Source organism: Oncorhynchus nerka, linkage group LG12 (assembly GCF_034236695.1).
Source record: "Oncorhynchus nerka isolate Pitt River linkage group LG12, Oner_Uvic_2.0, whole genome shotgun sequence".
Taxonomy (NCBI): Eukaryota; Metazoa; Chordata; class Actinopteri; order Salmoniformes; family Salmonidae; genus Oncorhynchus; species Oncorhynchus nerka.
Genome location: NC_088407.1, coordinates 60,294,699 through 60,317,074, shown reverse-complemented (window position 1 = coordinate 60,317,074; position 22,376 = coordinate 60,294,699). Strand labels below are relative to the sequence as shown.

Here is a 22,376-nt window from a genome sequence, read left to right as displayed (position 1 = left end):
CCCAATTTCATGGTATCCAATTGTTTAGTAGCTACTATCTTGTCTCATCGCTACAACTCCCATACGGGCTCGGGAGAGACGAAGGTTGAAAGTCATGCGTCCTCCGATACACAACCCAACCAAGCCGCACTGCTTCTTAACACAGCGCGCATCCAACCCGGAAGCCAGCCGCACCAATGTGTCGGAGGAAACATCGTGCACCTGGCAACCTTGCACCGCCACAGGAGTCGCTGGTGCGTGATGAGACAAGGATATCCCTACCAGCCAAACCCTCCCTAACCCGGACGACGCTAGGCCAATTGTGCGTCGCCCCACGGACCTCCCGGTCGCGGCCGGTTACGACAGATGGCACAGCTGGCGTTGCAGTACATCGCCCTTAACCACCGTGCTACCCGGGAGGCCTGGATTTGAACCTTTTTAAAGGTAAAAGGAGCACCATACAACCTTGTTAAGTCTACTTGCATCAAGTTGTCTATGTTCAAAGGATTGTGTAGCCTATATAGCACACAATAAGGTCATGTGCACCCACAATGGAGGTAACAAGAAGAAGTTCTAACGCTGCCTATCCTCCTCCACCCAAACCTACAGAGGTCTACTCCCTCCCTCTGCCGGAAATCATAGAGGTCAAATCAACTTAAGCCCAGTGGCAGATGAGGCAGAAGTCCCGAAGGCAAAACTTCTGGAGAAAGTCTTCAGTTGTCTTCTGATTGACGCAAACGAGACGATGCAGATGGGTAGTGAAGGGAGTCAAAAGCCTTTGAGTTTTTGCGTCCTGTCAGTTTTGTATCCAACCAAAATTCCTTTTTGTGTAATTTTATTTCAATCACTTTTTGACCAGAACCCTTTTTTTTTTTTTTTTAACAACATTTTCCAGAGTGCATTCGGAAAGTATTACAGACCTTCACTTTTTTCCACATTGTGTTACGTTACAGCCTTAACTATTCATTTAATCTATTTGAGATTTTCTCGTCAATCTACATAGGTTTTTACACATAACGGAAATACCTTATTTACATAAAGTATTCAAACCCTTTGCTATGTGACTCGAAATTGAGCTCCAGTGCAGCCTGTTTTCATTGATCATCCTTGAGATGTTTCTACATCTTGAAGAGAGTCCACCGGTGGTAAATTCAATTGATTGGACATGATTTGGAAAGACACACACTTGTCTATATAAGGTCCCACAGTTGACAGTGCATGTCAGAGCAAAACCCAAGCCATGAGGTCGAAGGAATTGTCCGTAGAGCTCAGAGACAGGATTGTGTCGAGACACAGATCTAGTGAAGGGTACCAAAACATTTCTACAGCATTGAAGGTCCCCAAGAACACAGTTGCCTCCATGAATATCTAATCAAATGGCTACCCAGAATATTTGCATTGCTCCCCCCTTTTTACGCCGATGCTACTCTGTTGTTATTATCTATGCATAGTCACTTTAATAACTCTACCTACATGTACATATTACCTTGACTTACCGGTGCCCTCGCACATTGACTCTGTACTGGTACCCCCTGTATATAGTCTCGCTATTGTTATTTTACTGCTGCTCTGTAATGGCTTGTTCCTTTGATTTCCTATTCATATTTTTTAAACTGCATTGTTGGTTAGGGGCTAGTATGTAGGTCTACACCTGTTGTATTCGGCGCATGTGACAAAAATTTGATTAGATTTTGATCATTCTTAAATGGAAGAAGTTTGGAACCACCAAGAGTCTTCCTAGAGCTGGCCGCCCGCCCAACTGAGCAATCGAGGAAGAAGGGCCTTGGTCAGGCAGGTGACCAAGAACCCGATGGTCACTGTGACAGAGCTCCAGAGTTCCTCTGTGTAGATGGGAGAACCATCCATAAGGATAACCATCTCTGCAGCACTCCACCAATCAAGCCATTATGGTAGAATGACCAGAGAGAAGCCACTCTTCAGTAAAATGACAGACCGCTTGGAGTTTGCCAAAAGGCACCTAAAAGACTCTGACCATGAGAAACAAGTGTCTCTGGTCTGATGAAACCAAGTTTGAAACTCTTTGGCCTGCATGCAAAGCATCACGTCTGGAGGAAACCAGGTACCACTCATCACCTGGCCAATACCATCACTATGGTGAAGAATAGCGGTGGCAACATCATGCTGTGGGGATGTTTTTCAACGGCAGGGACTGGGAGACTAGTCCGAATCGAGGGAAAGATGAACGGAGCAAAGTACAGAGATCCTTGATGAGAACCTGCTCTAGAGCGCTCAGGACCTCCGACTGGGGCGAAGGTTCACCTCCCAACAGGACAACGACCCTAAGCGCACAGCAGAGACAATGCAGGAGTGGCTTAGGGACAAGTCTCTGAATGTCCTTGAGTGGCCCAGCCAGAGCCCGGACTTGAACCCGATCAAACATTTCTGGAGAGACCTGAAAATAGCTGTGCAGCAATGCTCCCCATCCAAGTTTGAGAGGATCTGCAGAGAAGGGGAGAAACTCCCCAAATACAGGTGTGTCAAGCTTGTAATGTCATACCCAAGATGACTTGAGGCTGTAATCGCTGGCAAAGGTGCTTCTGAGTAAAGGGTCTGAATACTTACGTAAATGTAATATGACGTTTTTAAAAACCTGTTTTTGCTTTGTCATTAGGGGGTATTGCATGTAAAATTGAGGTTTTTAAATCCATTTTAGAGTAAGGCTGTAACCTAACAAAATGTGGACAAAGTGATGGGGGTCTGAATACTTTCCAAATGCTCTGTTGACCCATTTAGCATACCCACCATACCATGAGACGTCCATGTTTCCAGCACTGGAAAAGGGAAACTTACATTTTATATAATTGAAATCTTACACTCAGGATGGTAAAAAACCATTAGGGATACCTTTTTAAATGTAGACATGTCAACCCCCCTGTATTCAAGAGTATGCTGTTTCAACTGGAGACACATCTGAGGGAGGGCACAACACAAAGACTTCAAATGGTGTAAACCTTTATTATTTGATAAATACATGTTGGAAGAATTTATAGTATAGTTTGACAACCCTAATTGTAAGTTTTTAAATTATATCAAACCCAACCGTTAATATTTTTAATTGATTAAGAAATTGATTTCTTATGCTATGGTTGGGTTTGCAAAATGGGTCAACTTTAAGCACCTCCTCCTGAATGTTTTGGTATTCAGGTCCAAAACGTCACTTTCTGACCACTTATACCATGGGGCAACTACAGTATGTATGGAAAGTTTCGTTCAAATCAAAAAGGGGTGCAGCCAAAAAGTGATTGAATTAAAATCTAAGGACCCATTTGTGAAATGAAATCACCTCATCTGCCAACACTACTCCCTGTTTTTAGATAAAGGACGAAGGTGCGTTTGTGAAGATATTTAACTGCAAGCCCAACAAGCTGATCAAGGTGGTGTCCACCTTCGGCAACACAGGAGAAGGCAAATCCTACACTCTGAACCACACGTTCTTCATGGACAGGGAGGTGTTCAAGACCTCCCCCCACGCAGGAGTCCTGCACGGTGGGGGTGTGGGCGGCATTTGACCCCATCCACAAGGTGGTGGTCATCGATACAGAGGGCCAACTGGGTAACAGCTCCAACCAGGGCCACAGAACACAGCTCTTGCTCAAGGTGCTAGCTATCTCCAACAGCATCTACCGCACCATAGCCGACCGCATCCATGACGACCTCTTCAAGTTCCTGGGCGACGGGTCAGAAGCCTACCTGAAACATTTCACCAAGGAACTGAAGGCCACTACTGCCCGCTGTGGCCTGGACGTGCCTCTGGCCACCCTAGGGCAGGCCATCATCATCTTCCATGAGACTGTCCACACCAAGCTGCTGGGCTCAGGTCAGCGCTAAGAAATACTGTAATCAACACTGGCCATAGTGTACACAAATCGAACATTGGTGTGGTTACTTTCTGCTCTCATCAGTCTCATTTTTATTTCACCTTCCTTGACAGTGTAAACATTAGGGATACAGTAGATTCATCCACTCATTGTCATGAGTGTTGCTACAGAAGATCATATTACATGTAATTTGATAATTACGGGTACAGAATCTCTACTCACCCTGCTGACCCTTTGACACGCTAAGACTAGTAATTGTCATTCCAACAGAGCTGTTTTGAAACGGTGTGAACAGTTAGTTGGCCAGTCAAGCAGTTTGAGTAATCTAGTATCATTTTCCTTTCAAAGTATGTGGCTGTTAAACTGTACAAATTGATTTTCTATCCATTTAATGTTTCCCTTTAGAGTAGAATTTGACTTATTTTTCTTAGAAATCATTTTTGGTGAGGCATCTTCCATCTCAGTTTTGATTGAGCTAGAAAAGGTTGAAGACCCCTGATCAAAGTGATCTGAAGTGAAATGTCATTTTATGAGGGGCTATATATCAACTCAAAGTTAAGTCTGTCTTCTCATCCTATTCCATTTTATCACCTTTTCGTTATCTCATTCTGACAGGAAACTCATCATAGTCTGTGGATTGGCTGCTGCTTGAGCGCTTCAGGAAGCTGGGCTGTTTCCCAGAGGTTTTCAGCTCCATCCTGTACCTCGGCACGTGTACCTGTAGCCCCCCAAATTACTTTGGTGGCCTGCAGCACACCCTGGAGCAGCTGCTGGACAACAACTCCACCCGCTTCCCAGTCGTCATCTTCAAAGCCCTGCAGGTAGTAGACATTATAGCTCAGTCATCTGGCTGTAAACTGGTTTCAAACAGGCTCATATTTACATAAAGCAAACACTGAAACCATGACAGTCAAATAAGGGTGTCAAGCTGTGTTCAAGAATGGAATGTTTTAGCATTTCTGTCTACTGGAACATTTGATCTTCATTAAAGGGGTCTTAAAATCAAGCACATAGAAATGTCCAAATGTTGCTATTCAATAGGTGACCGTTAGTTTTACGGTCACCAATCTAATCAGACTACAACAATGTAATTTCTGATCTGTTGTTCTTCTCTGTCTATGGCCTAAGTGAGCGCTTCAATGGGGAGATTTCTGATGAGCTCATAGCCCACAACTGCTTCTTCCCTGATGAGTACTTCACCTGCTCCGGGCCTCTGCCTCGTTTGCGGGTAAGTCCTCTGTTTCCTTCTCTTTAATTATTTAATTCTCTCCATCTCATGCCACTGACTATACGATGTACAAGTACATGTCATCCTACGTCATACTTCCGGGTCCTTCTACACATTGTGCCTACTCTCTCTTCAGGCCTGGTGAAGGGTGCTGCGCATCCTGCCTACTGGGTGCCTGACCACATATCCTCTCCTGCCACATCTGCCATCGTGACTGCCAAGCTGTCTAAGCACCACTGTCACGCCTGCGAGCAAGACTTTTGTGACGAATGCTCCCCAGAGCGTCGACCGGTCCACTTGCGAGGGTGGGACCACCTTGTCCGTGTTTGTGCAAACTGCAACCAGAAACCTGGCGACCTTTTAATGGGACTGGCCCTCCTTCCTCAGAACACTGGACTGAACCACTCTCTCAAACCTCCACCTGCCCACTCATATACCTCCATTATTGAAATGGATTGTTCCCATGTCTGTGGCAAGGATGTTGTCAGGAAATCTAGTTTTAGGGTTTCTGATGCCTTGTAAAAAATGTATGTATAATAGTAATGTAATTTGACTATTGAATGACCTTTTCCGCATTCACCCAAATCAGTGCTTTTTTGTTGGATAATGGTTGTGAAATATTTTTCTATCATGGAATAAAATTACATTTGTATCATGTAAACCGTTTGTTGAGAAACGTTTATTTATTTTTTTGTATCAATTCTCGACACAAGGCATTGTTTCACTGATGTAATGTTGAGGGGATAATGGCACCAGTGCAGTCACCACTGCAGGTTCGTTACATGCTCTACTACACTATTTTAACATTGCTCGAAGTCTGTTGCGGCTGTACAAAGCTGCTGCATATCATATGGCCCAAAAAATTAAACTGAGTCCGAAGTTAGGTTTGATTTGGATCTGCATGAACATCCATAGATCCCATTTTTAAACCGGTCTGTTTTTGTCTGCAAATAGCATTTCAGGTAACTGTTTCTGTGTTGACAACCTCTTTGGTATACATGGAGGTAATGGTTGTATGAAATTATGCTAGAAGACAGGATTTTAGATATGGAAAATAAACTTTTGTAGAAAACGTTTGTTCAGCTTGAAAGTCTGAGAGATGCATTGCCTTTGAGGTGTTGTGAGGTAGTCTGGGTACCAGTCTCTCTAACATTCCACTCCTTGTACGTCATGTCATGGGCCAAATTGGCAAGTAACACGGCGTACAAGGAGTGGAATGCATTAGCTGAACAGAGACCCCTGGAAAAAAAATCTACTTAACCTCATTATTTAATTTATACTGGATGGTATTTTTGTAATGTATCTGACCATTTCTGTTACTTGATGTAAATTATGCACCTAGAATTGAATTGAGTGGCAGTAACTTCCATTTGTTTGAATCTTGTTGAGCTGCTGTTTGTTGAACATGCAGATTCTCCTCTAACCCAGTTTAACATAACAAACACAAGACTACAGATCACCATAAGCATAGGCTGATAGGACAATGAACTCAGCTTTTCAGTTTCAACACATTTAATGATTTATTTTGAGCCAATTGCTTCTGTGGCATTATTTGTCATCCACGCTAAAGACTGCATTGTCAAATAGATTGCATGCTTGTTCTTTCATAATTTATGCTTTTTAGTCATTGAGATGTTAAGGGTCATTTTGAGTATACTTGCTTTTTTTTTTTTACTGTATTCTGTTCTTTGCATACGACACTTGGATATGCACAGTCAGCTGGCATTTATACCTGAACCATTTCACATCTTTGATGGTTATATGATTATGTGTCTGAAATGTAGTTAAAGCTTTAATTAATCAAATAACTTCTTTATATCCACATCTATTAAAGTGTGTTTTGAAAGAGTAATTTGAAAAGTTCAACCAGGGGAACAGTTTTACCTGGATGCATGCTATGCATGACACTGGACATTTTACTACCTTTACATTGGAGTTTGTAATAAAAAAAAAAGTGAAGACAAATAATATTTGTCCTGTAAGCCTTTTAGATATAATTGTCATTTTGGAGTGTTTTGTTAATTTTTTTTTACTTTTGTCTAACTTTAGTCAGGTTCAATTTCTATTGAGATGTTCCCTTCAACCCTGCAATGTTTATATGTTGCATTGGGGGAAAGAAAGCACAATATCTTTGAGAAGTCTATAATTTACTCTGTTTCGAGCTCAATTGGTATCAAGAGACCAAAACATGTTCCAGGAAAACCTTCCCCCCACCACCACCACCAGCCTGTACCGTTGACACCAGGCAGGCTGGGTCCATGGACTCATGCTGCTTACGCCTAATCCTGACTCAGGTATCGGGATCAGGCAATGTTTTTCCACTCAATTGTCCAGTGTTAGTGAACCCCGTGCCTGCTGGTGCCACTTCTTCTTGTTTTTAGCTGATATGAGTAAAGCACTATTGTAAAGTGGCTGTTCCACTGGATGTCATAAGGTGAACGCACCAATTTGTAAGTCGCTCTGGATAAGAGCGTCTGCTAAATGACTTAAATGTAAATGTAAATGTAACCCGGTGTGGTCGTCTGCTGCAATCTGCCATCATCCGTGACAAGGATGGTCTATTGCAAAAGACGGAGATGTTCTGCACACCACTGTTTTTCTGCTCTGTTATTTGCCTGTTTGTGGCCCACCTGTTAGCTTGCAAGATTCTTGCCATTCTCCTTCGACCTCTCATCAACAAGTTTTTTTCGCCCACCGGACTGCTGTTGACTGGATGTTTTTTGTTTCTCCCACCATTCTTGGTAAACCCTAGACACTCGTGCATGAATAGCCCAGGAGGCCGGCCGTTTCTGAGATACTGGAACCAGCGCGCCTGGCACCAATGATCATACCACGCTCAAAGTCGCTTAGGTCACTCGTTTTGATCATTCTCACATTCAATCAAACAGTAACTGGATGCCTGTCTGCCTGCTTTATATAGCAAGCCACATGACTCACTGTCTGTAGGAGCGAACCATTTTCTTGAAGGGGGTGGTGTACCTAATAAACTGGTGTACATCGTCAGCATTCAATTTTCTATAATATAATACAGGGAGAACCCTATTAGATTTCCAAGGCAAAATAGAGTGGAAAAACAAATTCATCTTTGAATTTGAAAAACAAAAATCTGAATTCGACTTGTTTTTCTCATTTATTGTGTCAAAATTGGACATGGAATAACGGAAAACAAGTAACTAAATGTATACAACTTTTAGATTTTAGAGTACAGTCCCCCTCATAGAATATTCACAGGGCTTAAGGGGGGTTACAGCCTAAGTAGGCAACACAAAGAAAGGAATAGACTATGAAAGTGACAGGAAGATAAAAATACTAATGTTAGCTAACCCTTTTTTATGTTAGATCATTTGTTGGGAATTTCTCCTGTTGTCATTTCAATAAGTGTTTGAAAAAGATTATAAGAATACAAAGTAAAAATTGTGATACAAATGTCTGACTGCCTCTTTATAATGCTTCGTATTTGTGTTTAATACACTTGGCATCTGTAATTTCAAGGTTCTACTGTACATTCAAGTCTCAAATGGACTCCAGGGTTAACTCCTGTTTGCTACTGCTGTCCAGAGGACTTTAAGAGCTACTACATGCAATTGAATTAAATAGGCCTTTTTCTGACATTTTAATACGAATGGCAAAAATCTTTGTTTATATCCATGAAAGGACACATTTTTGGAGGTTGTCAATACTGATTACTTTTAGGATTGCATAGGAAAGGGCATGAAAAAAATACATTTTTGGAATCATTTTGTGCTTTTTGGACCAAGAAACAGGTGCGAGGAGTCTGAATCAGAATGATATTCCCTATAATAAAATGTAATCAATAGACACAATTCAACCTTAAGACAATTGTGTCATTTCCACAATTACAAGTAACTTTGCATATAATGGGAAGTTGATGTCTGGTCCTCAGTAGCTGCATCTGCTGACTAAATAGAGGGACCAGATCAGTGATCCTAGATCAGCAATGCTACCCTGAGACACTCTGATCTTCCTTGAATTGTATGTGTGTAAGTAAGTGGGGTGGGGAGAGGAGTGTACTGTAGGTGTGTGTGGTGGCCTGGCTGGTCATTTGTTAGTGGGCAGTAGGCTCAGGCCTTTGCCTGTATTTAACATATGTCTGTGGCAGTAATCCTGCATTTTTTGTTGTTGTTTTATAGCAGAGAGAACAAATGGGAATATTTGTTCACTCAAAAGGGAATATTCACAAGGTACAGACCACACCATCAACTGTATATGTTTAAGATATTTAATGGAGTGAGTGACAGACAGGAGTTGGGGGCTCAACATTACCCAGTTTGTATGACAGTTGAACTTTGTATGTCACGTGTCTGGATCATAACTAGTGTCTATCAAAGCAACATTTGCATTGCAAAATCAGGAAATGTCCTCAATTTGGACATTTGCTCAGTACTTGAAGGATAGTGGCCAGTAAAGAATAGAATTATAAAGATAAAGTAATATCATTAAATCTCATTTTGTCTTAGCTTGTAACTCATAAAATATTTGATTTTGGATCACAGGTAAAATGCAGCAATTACATTCACTTGTATTACTTATCTAGTGAAGGAAGGGAGGTAGGGGAAGGTTATTCTGCCAAACCCATCTATACCCATTTATCCACTCTCCACCCACACCCAAATCCCTCCATACATGTTCCATCTATCAAACTTTCAGTAAAAAAAACCACTTGAAGCTAATTTAAACATTGAATTAAACTGATTTAATCAAATGGCAGTTGAAACAAGAGTGAGCAACGTTTAGTATGAGGGGAATAAAATAGTTGATTTGGCAGCCTGGCAGCATGGGATTGGTGCTAGGGTTGGACAGTATCTAGATTTTCATACCCTCATACTGTGCCTGTGCCATCCCAGTGTTGTGTCTTTGCTATGCTGGATTAAGTGATATGACATGCTATTTTATAAAATAATTGATCTGTAATTAATATTACCTGATTAAACTAATCATGTAAATGTAATTAACTAGAAACTCAGGGCACCACCGGAGGAATGTTTATAGAGCTGTTATCTTCTGAATAAACTCTTAAAGACCTGGTAATCTTTTATATCAATAACAGTCAATTATTAATCGTCACCTTATTCAGTCTCATTTGAACGTCGTAGAATTCTTGGTTATCTTCACGAACCCTGGCTAACAAGTTGAATCAGCAATACAAAAATTTGTTTAATTATTTATTTACTAAATACCTAAATAATCACACAGAATTATATATACACAGGATGGATCATATATTGATTACTAATTATGTCATAAAAGGAAACGTCCCTAGCGGCCGGAACTGATATGACGGCTGGTTACACAAAGAAAGGGGTTTGGGTTTGAATGAAAGCACAGGAAGACTAAGGAACGAAAGGATTGGGTCTCTATCGGACCTTATGAAGCTATGCTATCGTAAATACAGAATCTTATGCATTCTAAATAACCGCCCATTTGGAAAAGGAAAATGCAAGAAATATTTACTCTGAGCTGCGCTCCCATAGATTGATCGTAGATGGAAGGCTGGGTTGCCCAGCAGAGGTCTCTTGTCATTTGAAGAATATGTCTGGTGGTAGAATGGATATGTTGTAGTACCGTCGTCGTGTGGTAGAACAGATACATTGTAGTACCCTGTCTTTCTGAAGAGGTTGTCTGTCCTTTCCTAGCCACGCACGTTTACAGCTGCTGCTGCTGCTAACTTGACATCTAGGATGTATCACTTCTTTAGTGAACTAGAGTTCAAAGTTCATACCAAGTTGCCATACTATAAGCTCATGCTATATTCTGGCTGGTATAGTCGAAATGCACCCTTCCAGCATGTCGATCGTCACCTCCACGTTGAAATCGCCCTTTTTTAATGTATGGACAGCAGTCCTCACGTCACCGGGAACACTTTGCTAATTTTGTTAGGTTGTTGTCGTTCAACCTTTCGCAACCAGAGCTCATGATGAGGTTGGCTTAGTTCTGTAGTTGATATTAGACCTTTTAACTTACGGACAGCAGTCCTCACGTCGTCAGGAACATAAATTGAATTTCGTCAAGGGGCTTTTGTAGTGGTGGAGAGAAGAGCGTGTTTCATAGTTCACAACCAATGTCTGTTCACTTGGGCGGGGACTTTGAGTGAGCAGAGTTTACTTTTATGAAAACAATTTTCTAATTTAGAAGCTAAAATTACATTTAATAATTTCACAAATAGCTTCATATTTAAACATTTAAATTGCACAACAATTCCATGTGAATCCGATAACTAGAATGTGTAGACCTTCCAAGATACAGTTAATGTTATCCTATCATCAGTAATAATGTCTCAGACGACAACTGATCTGACATCATATTCTTTAAGTACGAACAGATATTTTCAACTGATTGGATTACCGAAATATGGTTCCGTTCCCCACCCTTTTGATGTTACCAGACTCTCCCTATGTTAACAAAGGGCTTTCAAAGAGTCAAATCTGTAGAGTAGAGAGAGGAAAGGGTATTTATGGGGGTCATAAACCTCACCAACAGGGCAACGTCATGACACCGGGATATACGGTATTACTGGTAGTGCACTTAGCTAACATTAGAAAGTTAGCAAAACCCAGCAGGAGAGTCTCAGGGTAATCTATAGGCAATACCATACAACATGAGATAAATGGAGAGACACACCTTGAGAGCAGCATGCCAAACAGGAAGTGTAAAGAAGGAGCTTTCCTTGAAGGATGGGGAAGAAGAGTCTCAGCTGAAATCCAAGAATTCTGATATGTTCTGTCCAGTTGTCCTTCAAACAGGCCTGCAGGTGCCAGCAACCAGCTTACATAGCATATGTGAATGAACTGTGAGGATTGTCAAGACAGAGCGAGAGAGAGAGAGAGAGAGAGAGAGAGAATTAACAGTTGATTTGTGATTGTTTATTCCACTTGCTTTGGCAATATTAACATGTTTACCATGCAAATAAAGCCCTTTTTAATTGAATTGAGAGAGAGATAATCACTGTTGAGCATTCAATTTAAAATAGTGTTAAACTGTTCTAGAGTCATATTGTCTCAGCACAGTAGAGTACAGCAGAGTTAGAGAAATATGCAAATTTACAGTCATGGGGACAGGATTCTTGCTTCTCAACCCGGGTGTGGTAGGAGGCGGTAGTGCATGACCTTGAGAGCATCATGTCCACTTGATAGAGCTGAGTGAATGGTCCTGTGTGTGTGTGTATGTGTGTAATTGGTTTAATTATTTATTTACTAGCAAACTAAATGATAACACAGGATAAACATACACCCTCAATACATTAGGAAAAGGTCCCTAGCGGACTAACACAACATATGGTGGCTTGTTACAAAGAAGATGAAGAGGGAGAGAGAGAGAAAGAGACACTTATCATTGATACATTTTAGGAACTATTCTCACAGTAATCATATACTTTTTACACAAACCGCCGCCCATTTGCAGTAAGAAATCATGAATGTGGGCTCCCGAGTGGCGCAGATGTCCAGGCTGCATCACATCCGGCTGCGATTGGGAAACCCATAGGTCGGTGCACAATTGGCCCAGCGTCGTCCGGGTTTGGCCGGAGTAGGCCGTCATTCTAAATAAGAATTTGTTCTTAACTGACTTGCCTAGTTACATTTTTTAAAATCTATTTCCGTTTAAATGCCTTCGTTCGCTGTGGATTTCTGTCATAACCAGCCCTCAGGAAGGGTGTAGGGCCTTTCAGCGGCACGCTTGTAAGGCTCTGATTGTCCAAAAGGGGTCGTCTTCTATTGTTGTTTACTCTGGAAGATACTCCTTGGAAGGTAGGCTAGCCAGCCGTATCAATGGTTCCCATTGGTGATGAGAGTAGTAGAATACATTGATTTGATAAGAGTAGTAGAATAGGATGGTTTGAAGAGTAGTAGAATGTTCCCACGCTTTTCTAGATATTTTACTTAGGACAGCTAATCAGCCCTACCGGTTATTGTCCGGGAGGTGAGCTTCTCGCTTTTACCTCGCGTTGATATTCAGAGTTCAATCCACTTTGTGGATGTGTGCTGCAGCTACACTGGTCTCAATGTTAATTTCTTTACCAATCCTTTTATGCACTCTGGTCGAAAGGGACGGTTCCGTCAGGCTGACACGCTCTCTGACCTCACTCTGGGCGTGGCTACTTACTGTGCAAAGTTTATAGGAGGCAAATGATCCCTTATGGCTCCTAAAATCAGATTCCTGTCTAAACAAAAATACTTGAATTATTTTTCATATTTCATTCACAACGTAAAGGATGGAGACTTCATACTGGTGTTTAGAGCGTTGGGCCAGCATGGTTGCTGGATCGAATCCCCTAGCTGACAAGGTAAAAATCTGTCGTTCTGCCCCTGGGCAAAGGCAGTTAACCCACTGTTCCCTGGGCGCTGAAGACATGGATGTCGATTATAGCAGCCCCCCGCACCTCTCTGATTCAGAGGGGTTGGGTAAAATGTGGAAGACACATTTAAGTTCAATGCATTCAGTTGTACAGCTGACTAGGTATCCCCCTTTCCCTTACATGTAGTGTATATACTTTCCAAGTTACAGTATTTCCTGCTATAACACTTTTAATGACATCACAAAATAACAACCCATATGACATTTTTATTCTTTAGCTCGCCTCTGACCATTCCCCACATTCTCTGTTATGAATATTGTTTCAGTATTCTCTTTAGAACGTGTTAGAGTTTAGGCGGGAAAAGTCTCTGGAGACAAAGAAACATTCCTGTGTGAATTTGGAGAGGGATGTTCTCTTTCCTTGATTTATAACAGGGTATAAGGTGTCAACTCCCCACCAGGTCCCTCCTCCCCCCTCTGTGTGTGAGAGAGGGTCTGGTTACTGTCATCCATTGCCAAGCTGACCTGACCCATTCGGATCTTCACAGGACAGTCATGACAACCCATACCAATAAAAAGGCTTATTTTAACTTACTGTATAGGAAGATTTAACTACATGAAGTTCATGGTGATCAGCTAAAATGCAGTACTGTGCTTTTCTCCTGCGGTAAAAGTCAGATTTCACACACACACACACACACACACACACACACACACACACACACACACACACACACACACACACACACACACACACACACACACACACACGTGTGTACTGACTATAGCTTAATTGGATATTGTTGTTTGTGTAAGCAATAAAGATTTAGGATCTTCATTTGATCACTCTTTTGTTGCTGATAATTCTGCACAGTAGGAAATGCAAAATTGTAGTGTATTCAAGGTTTCAAAAGGCTTCTAAAGTTTGTAAATCCATTTTAAAATGCCAGACTTGAAAATGTATCACCCCCTACAAAATGTTTTCATTAATTAATAATCTACATTTACTGTTGCTGCAGGATATTTTTTCTGCTGTAAACTGACTCAAATTAAGATCCTACATCTGTAGCTAAGTTAGCTATGCAAAGTGCCAAATTATTTCCAGTAACTGCTCTTCATTATTACTCTGTCAATAAACACCATCAGCTGACAGAAGATCTAGCTAAGTTAGCTACAGAAAGTAATGGAGAAATCTCACTTTTCTGCAGTAGCTCTGGTTGGGCAATGGGTAGCTCTGGCTAGCATGACTATAGCCAGTAACCAGTTAGGGCTAGCTGGGCACTGGCTAGCTAGCCCTAGCCAGCCAGCCAGCCAATGCAAGCCAACTTTATTCAGTTGTTGTTGAGTTTGTCATATTGGCATGCTAACTTCATAATTAGTTCCTGTCACACTCACACAGTCTAATATTTTCTTTGTGCTGACAGCCTAGGCTGTAAACACAACCCTAAGCACCATGAATATTATATAAAGGGGCGTGTACTTCCAGGTGGGAACAAAACCAAAATCAGAAATGTAATAGATGTTGTTATTTGTTTTCCATTATTCCATGTCAAATTCTGACACTATATTATGAGAAAATAAATTGATTTCCGATTTTCGTTTTTCTAATTCAGAAACGACAAACACGAAAAACGATAAACAGACCTTTTTCGCTTTTCCATTCTCCGTTTTGCCTCGGAAATTAAAGTAACAAAACCTTCACGGACCCACCCCGAGCCCCGATTGGTTGGTTTTTCGTAGGTTTCACTCAGAACTGCAAGACGCTGATATTGCGTTACCGTGTAGCAAAATGGCGGCTGTCATTCAGAACCCACTTAAAGCGTAAGTAAATTAACAAATTGATTAAATTCTGTTGTGTTACTTTGTTGCCAATACTTGAATTACATGGATCCGTACTTTTAAGCAAATACAAGACGCGTGCAAATGTGGGAATACTGCTGTCGTAACAATGTGTATTTCTACTTGCTGAGCCGAATTAATGTGTCAGTGCTTTCACCCAAGTAGACTGCTTAGTTTATTAGACATTTCTGCATATTATGGTTTACAATCTTCTATGTGTGATATGCGGATTATCCCATGTGTCATACTAATTGCGTTTTAGGCCTGTAACCTCAACATGATAATTTATTGACTCATTTGAACCGACTCTTGAATTTATCTGAACGTTGCTTCAAAATTTAGCACAAAAGTGTTTCAACATGCACTCTGCTATTACGAGGACGAGTAAAAGACAATTGCACGAATTTCCATATATTCCGGAATAACATTGACATCCCGAGTCTTTTATAGTTGGTGTGTATTGTCGAGATGTCAACTTTGGCTGAGCGCAGACGTGACAAGGACCCAGGAGGCATTTTATATTTGCATGCCTTTCTGCCCGAAAGCGAAGTGACAGCAATGCGAGCCCCGGAATTTCCTTTTGGAGGTAGTCCTATGCATTTTGTAAAGCGCCTGTGCAGTTACTTAAGTTTTATCCTATCCTCTATGTGCTCACTAATGAGTCAACAGTATTTATCCTGTTTTGTCCGTGACGCCATTTTTTCTATGAGAGCTTATATTGTCAGATAATATATATTAGCCGTAGAAGTTGGAAAAAAAACTATTGCCAATTTAGAAGTTTTTAGGCAAGTTTGTATTGAGTGATATTGCCACCTCATGTACATTTTCTCAGAGAAAGACAAACAAGGCCTACTGGTAAGTCATTTCTTTGTTACTACCCATGTTTGAGCACTGACAGACTGTTTGTAGGACAGTTAAGGTATAACCAGACCTTTTGGACTGTGCATTAGAGATGGTGAGACTTTCTGGAGGTGAAGAACGAGGGATGTAACTTGACTGTGCCTTTAAGTGGAGGAGTAGTGCAGATTAGCCAGGTCCATGATCCTGGGCCCATCTGTTAGGACATGCTCTGACCAGGAGGAAGTGTTGGGCACAGGCAGCAAGGCAGGAGACCCATCTGCTCTTCTGTAGAGGTACCCTGGCACCCCCATGGGCCCTACAGGATTAGGGAAGCGTGCTCCTCGCCCACCACTTACATATAGATGCATCATTATTTTACGCTTATGACTACATAAACGAGCTTGAAGAGCTCTACCACTGACAAGCATAAAGGATGGTCTTGTTTCATTTCATGGCTGTGGTGGTTCCCAGTTGGCACAAAGTAGCCTAGTTTGAGACACTGCCATTTTTATCAATTTTGTGGGACTAATTTCCTTTAAACCACTTTACCCTTGTATCCAACAAGATCAACCTAATCATTCTACTGTGCCTGAATGGGCTGCTTCTTCATCTCCTAGAGGTTTTAACATGTATAATGTCTCCTCGCTGTAAGCTGTGCTTAATGAAGTGTTTCAATCTGCTATAATTAGCTACTGTTTCAGGTTTCAGACTTCATCTCACACATTTGTCAGATTATAATTAGTCACACTTGACACTAATTGGATGTTGCTCATGTGGACCAGTTTGACCTTTTAAAAAAAATCAAGAGCATTCTCCTTTGAGATGAGGCAAATGAATTGGAGTCTTCTTGGCTGTGTTATAGAGAAGGAGTCTTGGCTTTGTTGGGGAGAGAAGGATATGGCAATCGTGGGTGTAGCCAAAGTGTTGCTCCTCCCACACTGTGTGTTATGCATGGAGAGTGATGAGGGACAAGGGGCTCTTCAAGCTACTGATAAAATGGAACTCAAAATATTGAGTCTGTATGTGCACAGGCCATGTGTGTTATTGGTATTCTTTCTCAAGATGACTGTGAAATGGCTTTCTTGCTAGAGTCGATGTGTTCGATAGGAAACACTCTCTCTAGACCCTCCCCTCTTGCAGGGCTGCAGCTATGGCTTCCTGTAAAGCTCAGATGCACCTGCAAAGAGCGACAACATTTGCCTGAACCAATCGCAAAATGCAGAAGTATCTGAAGAAAATGAGTATTCTGAAAAATGTGTATTTTATTGCCCTTTGTCAGCCTGTAGAGTATCAAGGTAAAGACAACAATATTGCTGCTAATTGTAACTCCAGCCCTCATAGGCCCTAAGCTAAAACTATTGGGGTTCCTCAGATGTAGTGTAAAAGACAATGGAATTTATGTTCCGATTTAATCTACTGCAGATCGCTTGCCTGGCCTCCTGGAAACTGGGTTGAGAGGTCATTCTCTTTTATGCAAAATGTGCGTTTATGTAATGCTCACACTAAGGGCTGGGCACAGATATGACACCCCAAACCGTTGACAGGAGCACACTGATAGAGGAGGCCCCAGCAACCAATAGATTTGCTTTTGGTTTCTCCCCTCACTCACATCTGTAAGATGGTGTGTGATCTTTTGAGGTAGGCCTTACCTTACTGTAGCTCAGTTGCACACAGTGTCTGTCTGGTTAGCTGTGGTATGTATTTTTACAGTTGGAACAACCTTCCAACCACTTCAATGTCACAAAGGCCCTAAAAAACGAACAGTTGAAAAAAATAACTCATGCAAGAGGACAAAACCGGAGAGCAAAGACATGAGTAAGTGTTAGCAGGGCCTCGTTCACCTCCTGTGCTCTCAGACGCTGATGCTCGTCGCTCATTATGTGTGTTAGAGAGATCTCTCACCTAGGCCACCGCACCTGCTGCTCAGGGCACTGAGGGCAGTGCACTCGAATGAAAGAGGGCAGGAAGCTCTGAGACAGTTAACACCTCATAACTGAGGGAGCTATCAACATTCCTTTCGCTGCTTGTTTTTCTATCCAATGGCAGTTTTTTTTTTTTGTCAGACACATTATCCTCCACTGAAGCTTGACGGAAGCGATCTAGGTACAGCAGTCAGATTCACATGACAAGATAATGGCTACTCTAATTTGTGGGGTAGTTTTAGGCCCATTTAGGGCCAGCACTTTTTAAGTAGGAGCCTAATGATTGTATTGTTAACAGGTACAACACACGTATGCCAAACAGCAGTTCCAATCTTGAAACATGATTGAGGTGCCACGAAATGTTAAAATTTACTGTGGTGCTCAGAGGCTGTATAGGGCTGTATAGGGCTGTATAGGGCTGTATAGGGCTGTATAGGGCTGTATAGGGCTGTATAGGGCCATAAGCAAACAAGAACATGCTCATCCAGAGGAGGTGCTCCTTATTTTTTTTCAGTTTTAATTAAAAAAAATCTTAGTGCAGATAGAGAGGAAAAACACACATCCCCTACCTGATCAAACCCACACTAACCCCCCATGCTCCAACAGAGCTCCACCTTAAATGTAACATCCATTTTTATAGTTTACTTCTCTACCTGAGTCATCTCTCTCCATGGCTTTCCACACAGACCTAGTCCCGGCCCCTGTCACTCAAGGAGCGCATTTAGTTTTTCCTTGACCACAAGACAATTGCGTTCAGTCTGCATGGTTAATGCAGCAGATGGAAAAATGTTGATGTCGACAATACTGTTTTCACTATGCTTCTTAATATAAATCCACTAGTGTTCTATAATTACACTATTAGTTTGTGTTTCTTACATCTTCAAACCGATAGTTTGGCCTAAATGTTAGCTGGCTGGCTAGCTAGCTAATACATGTGCTGAGTCAGAGCAAACATAATTAGCTATGCAGCCTGATTTTAATACTAGTGATGGTGTAGACCTAAATCAGCATGTTGTTTGTGCAACAGTGTCTTCTCATTTTCATAAGTTGTAATGTCAAAAACTATTCAAAGTGGCCACTATTATATTCTAACTATATAATTAGAATAATCATTATATTTCCATGATTCCAACAGTTCACCCAAGTGTTTTTCTCTAAATTGCAAGTCAAATCTCAATTGCAACATTTGGTTAAAAATATGGCCTAGATTGTTTGCCTGTATCGCGCAGCCCTACGTTGCAGTGTTGAAATGATCTCAATTGAGTGCAGGAAATGCAGAAAATGATTTTGGGTTGAATTGAACAGTACAAAACAATCAGAATGGAGAAAGCCATTGAAATCACTTCGAATGTATGTGTTTTTACCCTAGGGTCATGCACAAATCATGACGCAAATTTAGAACTTAAACATTCCATAATACTGTAAGTTGTTGTTATTATGGATTTTTTAAATTTAAATACTGTGATATATTTTGGTTATTTCACAGATGCCTAAATAGATTTTCAATACAGATTTATTGGAGGACCAAAAAAAAGCTGATACCGATTAATCAGCTGATTAAAAAACAAATATATATATATATATATTTGTAATGATGACAATTACAACAATACTGAATGAACAATGAACACTTTTATTTTAACTTAATATAATACATAATGAAACATGCTCAGTTCGGTTTAAATAATGCAAAAACAGTTGGAGAAGAATGTATAAGTGCAACATGTGCCGTGTAACATTTAAGTTCTTTGCTCAGAACATATGAAAGCTGGTGGTTAAATATTCCCAGTTCTTCAATATTCCCAGTTGAGAAGTTTTAGGTTGTAGTTACTATAGGAATTATGATGCGTCGACACTTTCTCTCTCTACTATTTGTATTTCATATACATTTGACTGTTGGATGTTCAAATAGGCACTTTAGGATTGCCAGCTTAATGTCAGGAGTTGATTGACTTGAAGTCATAAACTGAGCTGTGAATCAAGTATTGCTAAGAGCTGCTGGCAAACGCAGTAAAGTTTGAATGAATGCTTACGAGCCTGCTGCTGTCTACCACCGCTCAGTCAGACTGCTCTATCAAATATCAAATCATAGACTTAATTATAATATAATAACACACAGAAATACCAGCCTTAGGGCATTAATATGGTCAAATCCGGAAACTATCATCTCGAAAACCAAAACGTTTATTCTTTCAGTGAAATACAGAACCGTTCTGTATTTTATCTAACGGCTTGCATCCATAAGTCTAAATATTGATATTACATTGCACAGCCTTCAATGTTATGTCATAATTACGTACAATTCTGGCAAATTAGTTTGCAACAAGCCAGGCGGCCCAAACTGTTGCATATACCCTGACTCTGCGTGCAATGAACGCAAGAGAAGTGACACAATTTCCTGCTTATTGCCTGCTAACATGAATTTCTTTTGAACTAAATATGCAGGTTTAAAAATATATACTTCTGTGTTTTGATTTTAAGAAAGGCATTGATGTTTATGGTTAGGTACATTTGTGCAACGATTGCACTTTTTCGCGAATGGGCTTTTGTTAAATCATCACCCGTTTGGCGAATTAGGCTGTGATTCGATTATAAATTAACACGCACCACATTGATTATATGCAACGCAGGACAAGCTAGTTAACCTAGTAATATCATCAACCATGTGTAGTTAACTAGTGATTATGTGAAGATTGATTTTTTTATAAGATCAGTTTAATGCTAGCTAGCAACTTACCTTGGCTCCTTGCTGCACTCATGTAAGAGGTGGTGAGCCTGCAATGCAGTTTCGTTGTGGAATGCAATATAATCGGCGTCCAAAAATGCAGATCACCGATTGTTATGAGAAATTGAAATCATCCCTAATTAATTGGCCAAGCCGATTTAATTGGTCGACCTCCAGTACATATCCCAACCAGAAGCCATGGGTTACATGCAACATCTGCACTGAGCTAAAGACAAGAACTACCGCTTTTAAGAAGTAGGACTGTAGTCCAAACGCTTATAAGAAATCCTGCTACGACCTAGGATTGAATCCTACTACTCCACCTCTGACGTTCGTTGGATGTGGCAGGGCTTGCAAACTATCATGGCGTAAGGTAGTGTGTACGCTTATTTCTGTGAAATTATTAATGGTACCACTTGCTATAAGTCAGCAAGACATTTTTAAATAGTTATAATTGTAACTAAGGCAATGCATTCTTGGAGACAGATATTTTACAAAAACAAAGGAGATTTTATTTAGAAATAACCAGGGTAAAGCAATGAATGTACAGGATGAATGAATAATCAAGATTGTGGTGGCAAAATTATGTACTAATATGATGGGCTAGAGAATAAATCACTAACAGTTATTTTTGATCTTTCAGAATGAAACTAGGCAGGGATTATAGGATAAGTATAGATACTAATCATAAAAGTAACATGTTTCACGCTCGCATTCAAATCGGAGAAAAGATTGGCGAGATTGATCTGGATACTCTTAAGCTCTTGGAACTTCCCATCCGGGAGAATTGTCATAAACTACACTAATTAGCATAGCGCAACGGTAATTTTTTTTTACTAGAAAATATTCATATTCATGAAATCACAAGTGAAATATAGTGAAACACAGCTTAGCCCTTTGTTAATCACCCTGTCATCTCAGATTTTGAAATGATGCTTTACAGCCAAAGCAAGACAAGCGTTTGTAAGTTTATCGATAGCCTAGCATAGCATTATGTCCAGCTAGCAGCAGGAAGCTTGTTCACGAAAATCAGAAAAGCAATCAAATGAACCATTTACCTTTGATCTTCGGATGTTTTCACTGACGAGACTCCCAGTTAGACAGCAAATGTTCCTTTTGTTCCATAAAGATTATTTTTTATACCCAAAATACCTCCGTTTGTTGGTCACGTTATGAGAAATCCACCGGAAATAGCGGTCACGACAACGGCGGAAAAAAATCCAAATTATATCCATAATATCAACAGAAACATGGCGAATGTTTTTTATAATCAATCCTCAAGGTGTTTTTCAAATATCTATTCGATAATATATCAACTGGGACAATTGGCTTTTCAGTAGGAGCGAGAGGAAAAATGACTACCTCTGTCTTTTACGCAAGAATCACTCAGAGCCCTCAGCTGGCCACTTACGCAATGTAGTCGTTTACGCTCATTCTTCAACATAAAGGCATGAAACTACATTAAAATGCTGTAGACACCTTAGGGAATACGTAGAAAAAGGAATCTGGTTGATATCCCTTTCAATGGCCAATAGGGGTGCATAGGAACACAACGGTTTCAAAACATGAGTCACTTCCTGATTGGATTTTTCTTAGGCTTTCGCCTGCAATATCAGTTCTGTTATACTCACAGACAATATTTTTACAGTTTTGGAAATTTTAGAGTGTTTTCTATCCTAAGCTGTCAATTATAT

General features: G+C 40.7%; 1 protein-coding gene and 1 pseudogene across 2 annotated transcripts in view; both read left to right on the top strand.

Moving 5' to 3' along the window:
* Nucleotides 1-530: 530 nt before the first annotated feature.
* Nucleotides 531-4,024, top strand: LOC135574118 (zinc finger FYVE domain-containing protein 1-like; annotated as a pseudogene).
* Nucleotides 4,025-15,072: 11,048 nt separating this feature from the next.
* LOC115138485 (zinc finger protein DPF3-like) overlaps nucleotides 15,073-22,376 on the top strand; it is a 50,554-nt gene continuing 43,250 nt past the window's right edge. For both annotated transcript variants that reach the window (XR_003864956.2, XM_029675369.2), the window contains exon 1: nucleotides 15,073-15,177. Coding sequence is in view for 1 of the 2 variants with exons in the window: in XM_029675369.2 (XP_029531229.1) it covers nucleotides 15,146-15,177 (32 nt within the window). In the remaining variant the exon portion in view is untranslated. The remainder of the gene's footprint in view (nucleotides 15,178-22,376) is intronic.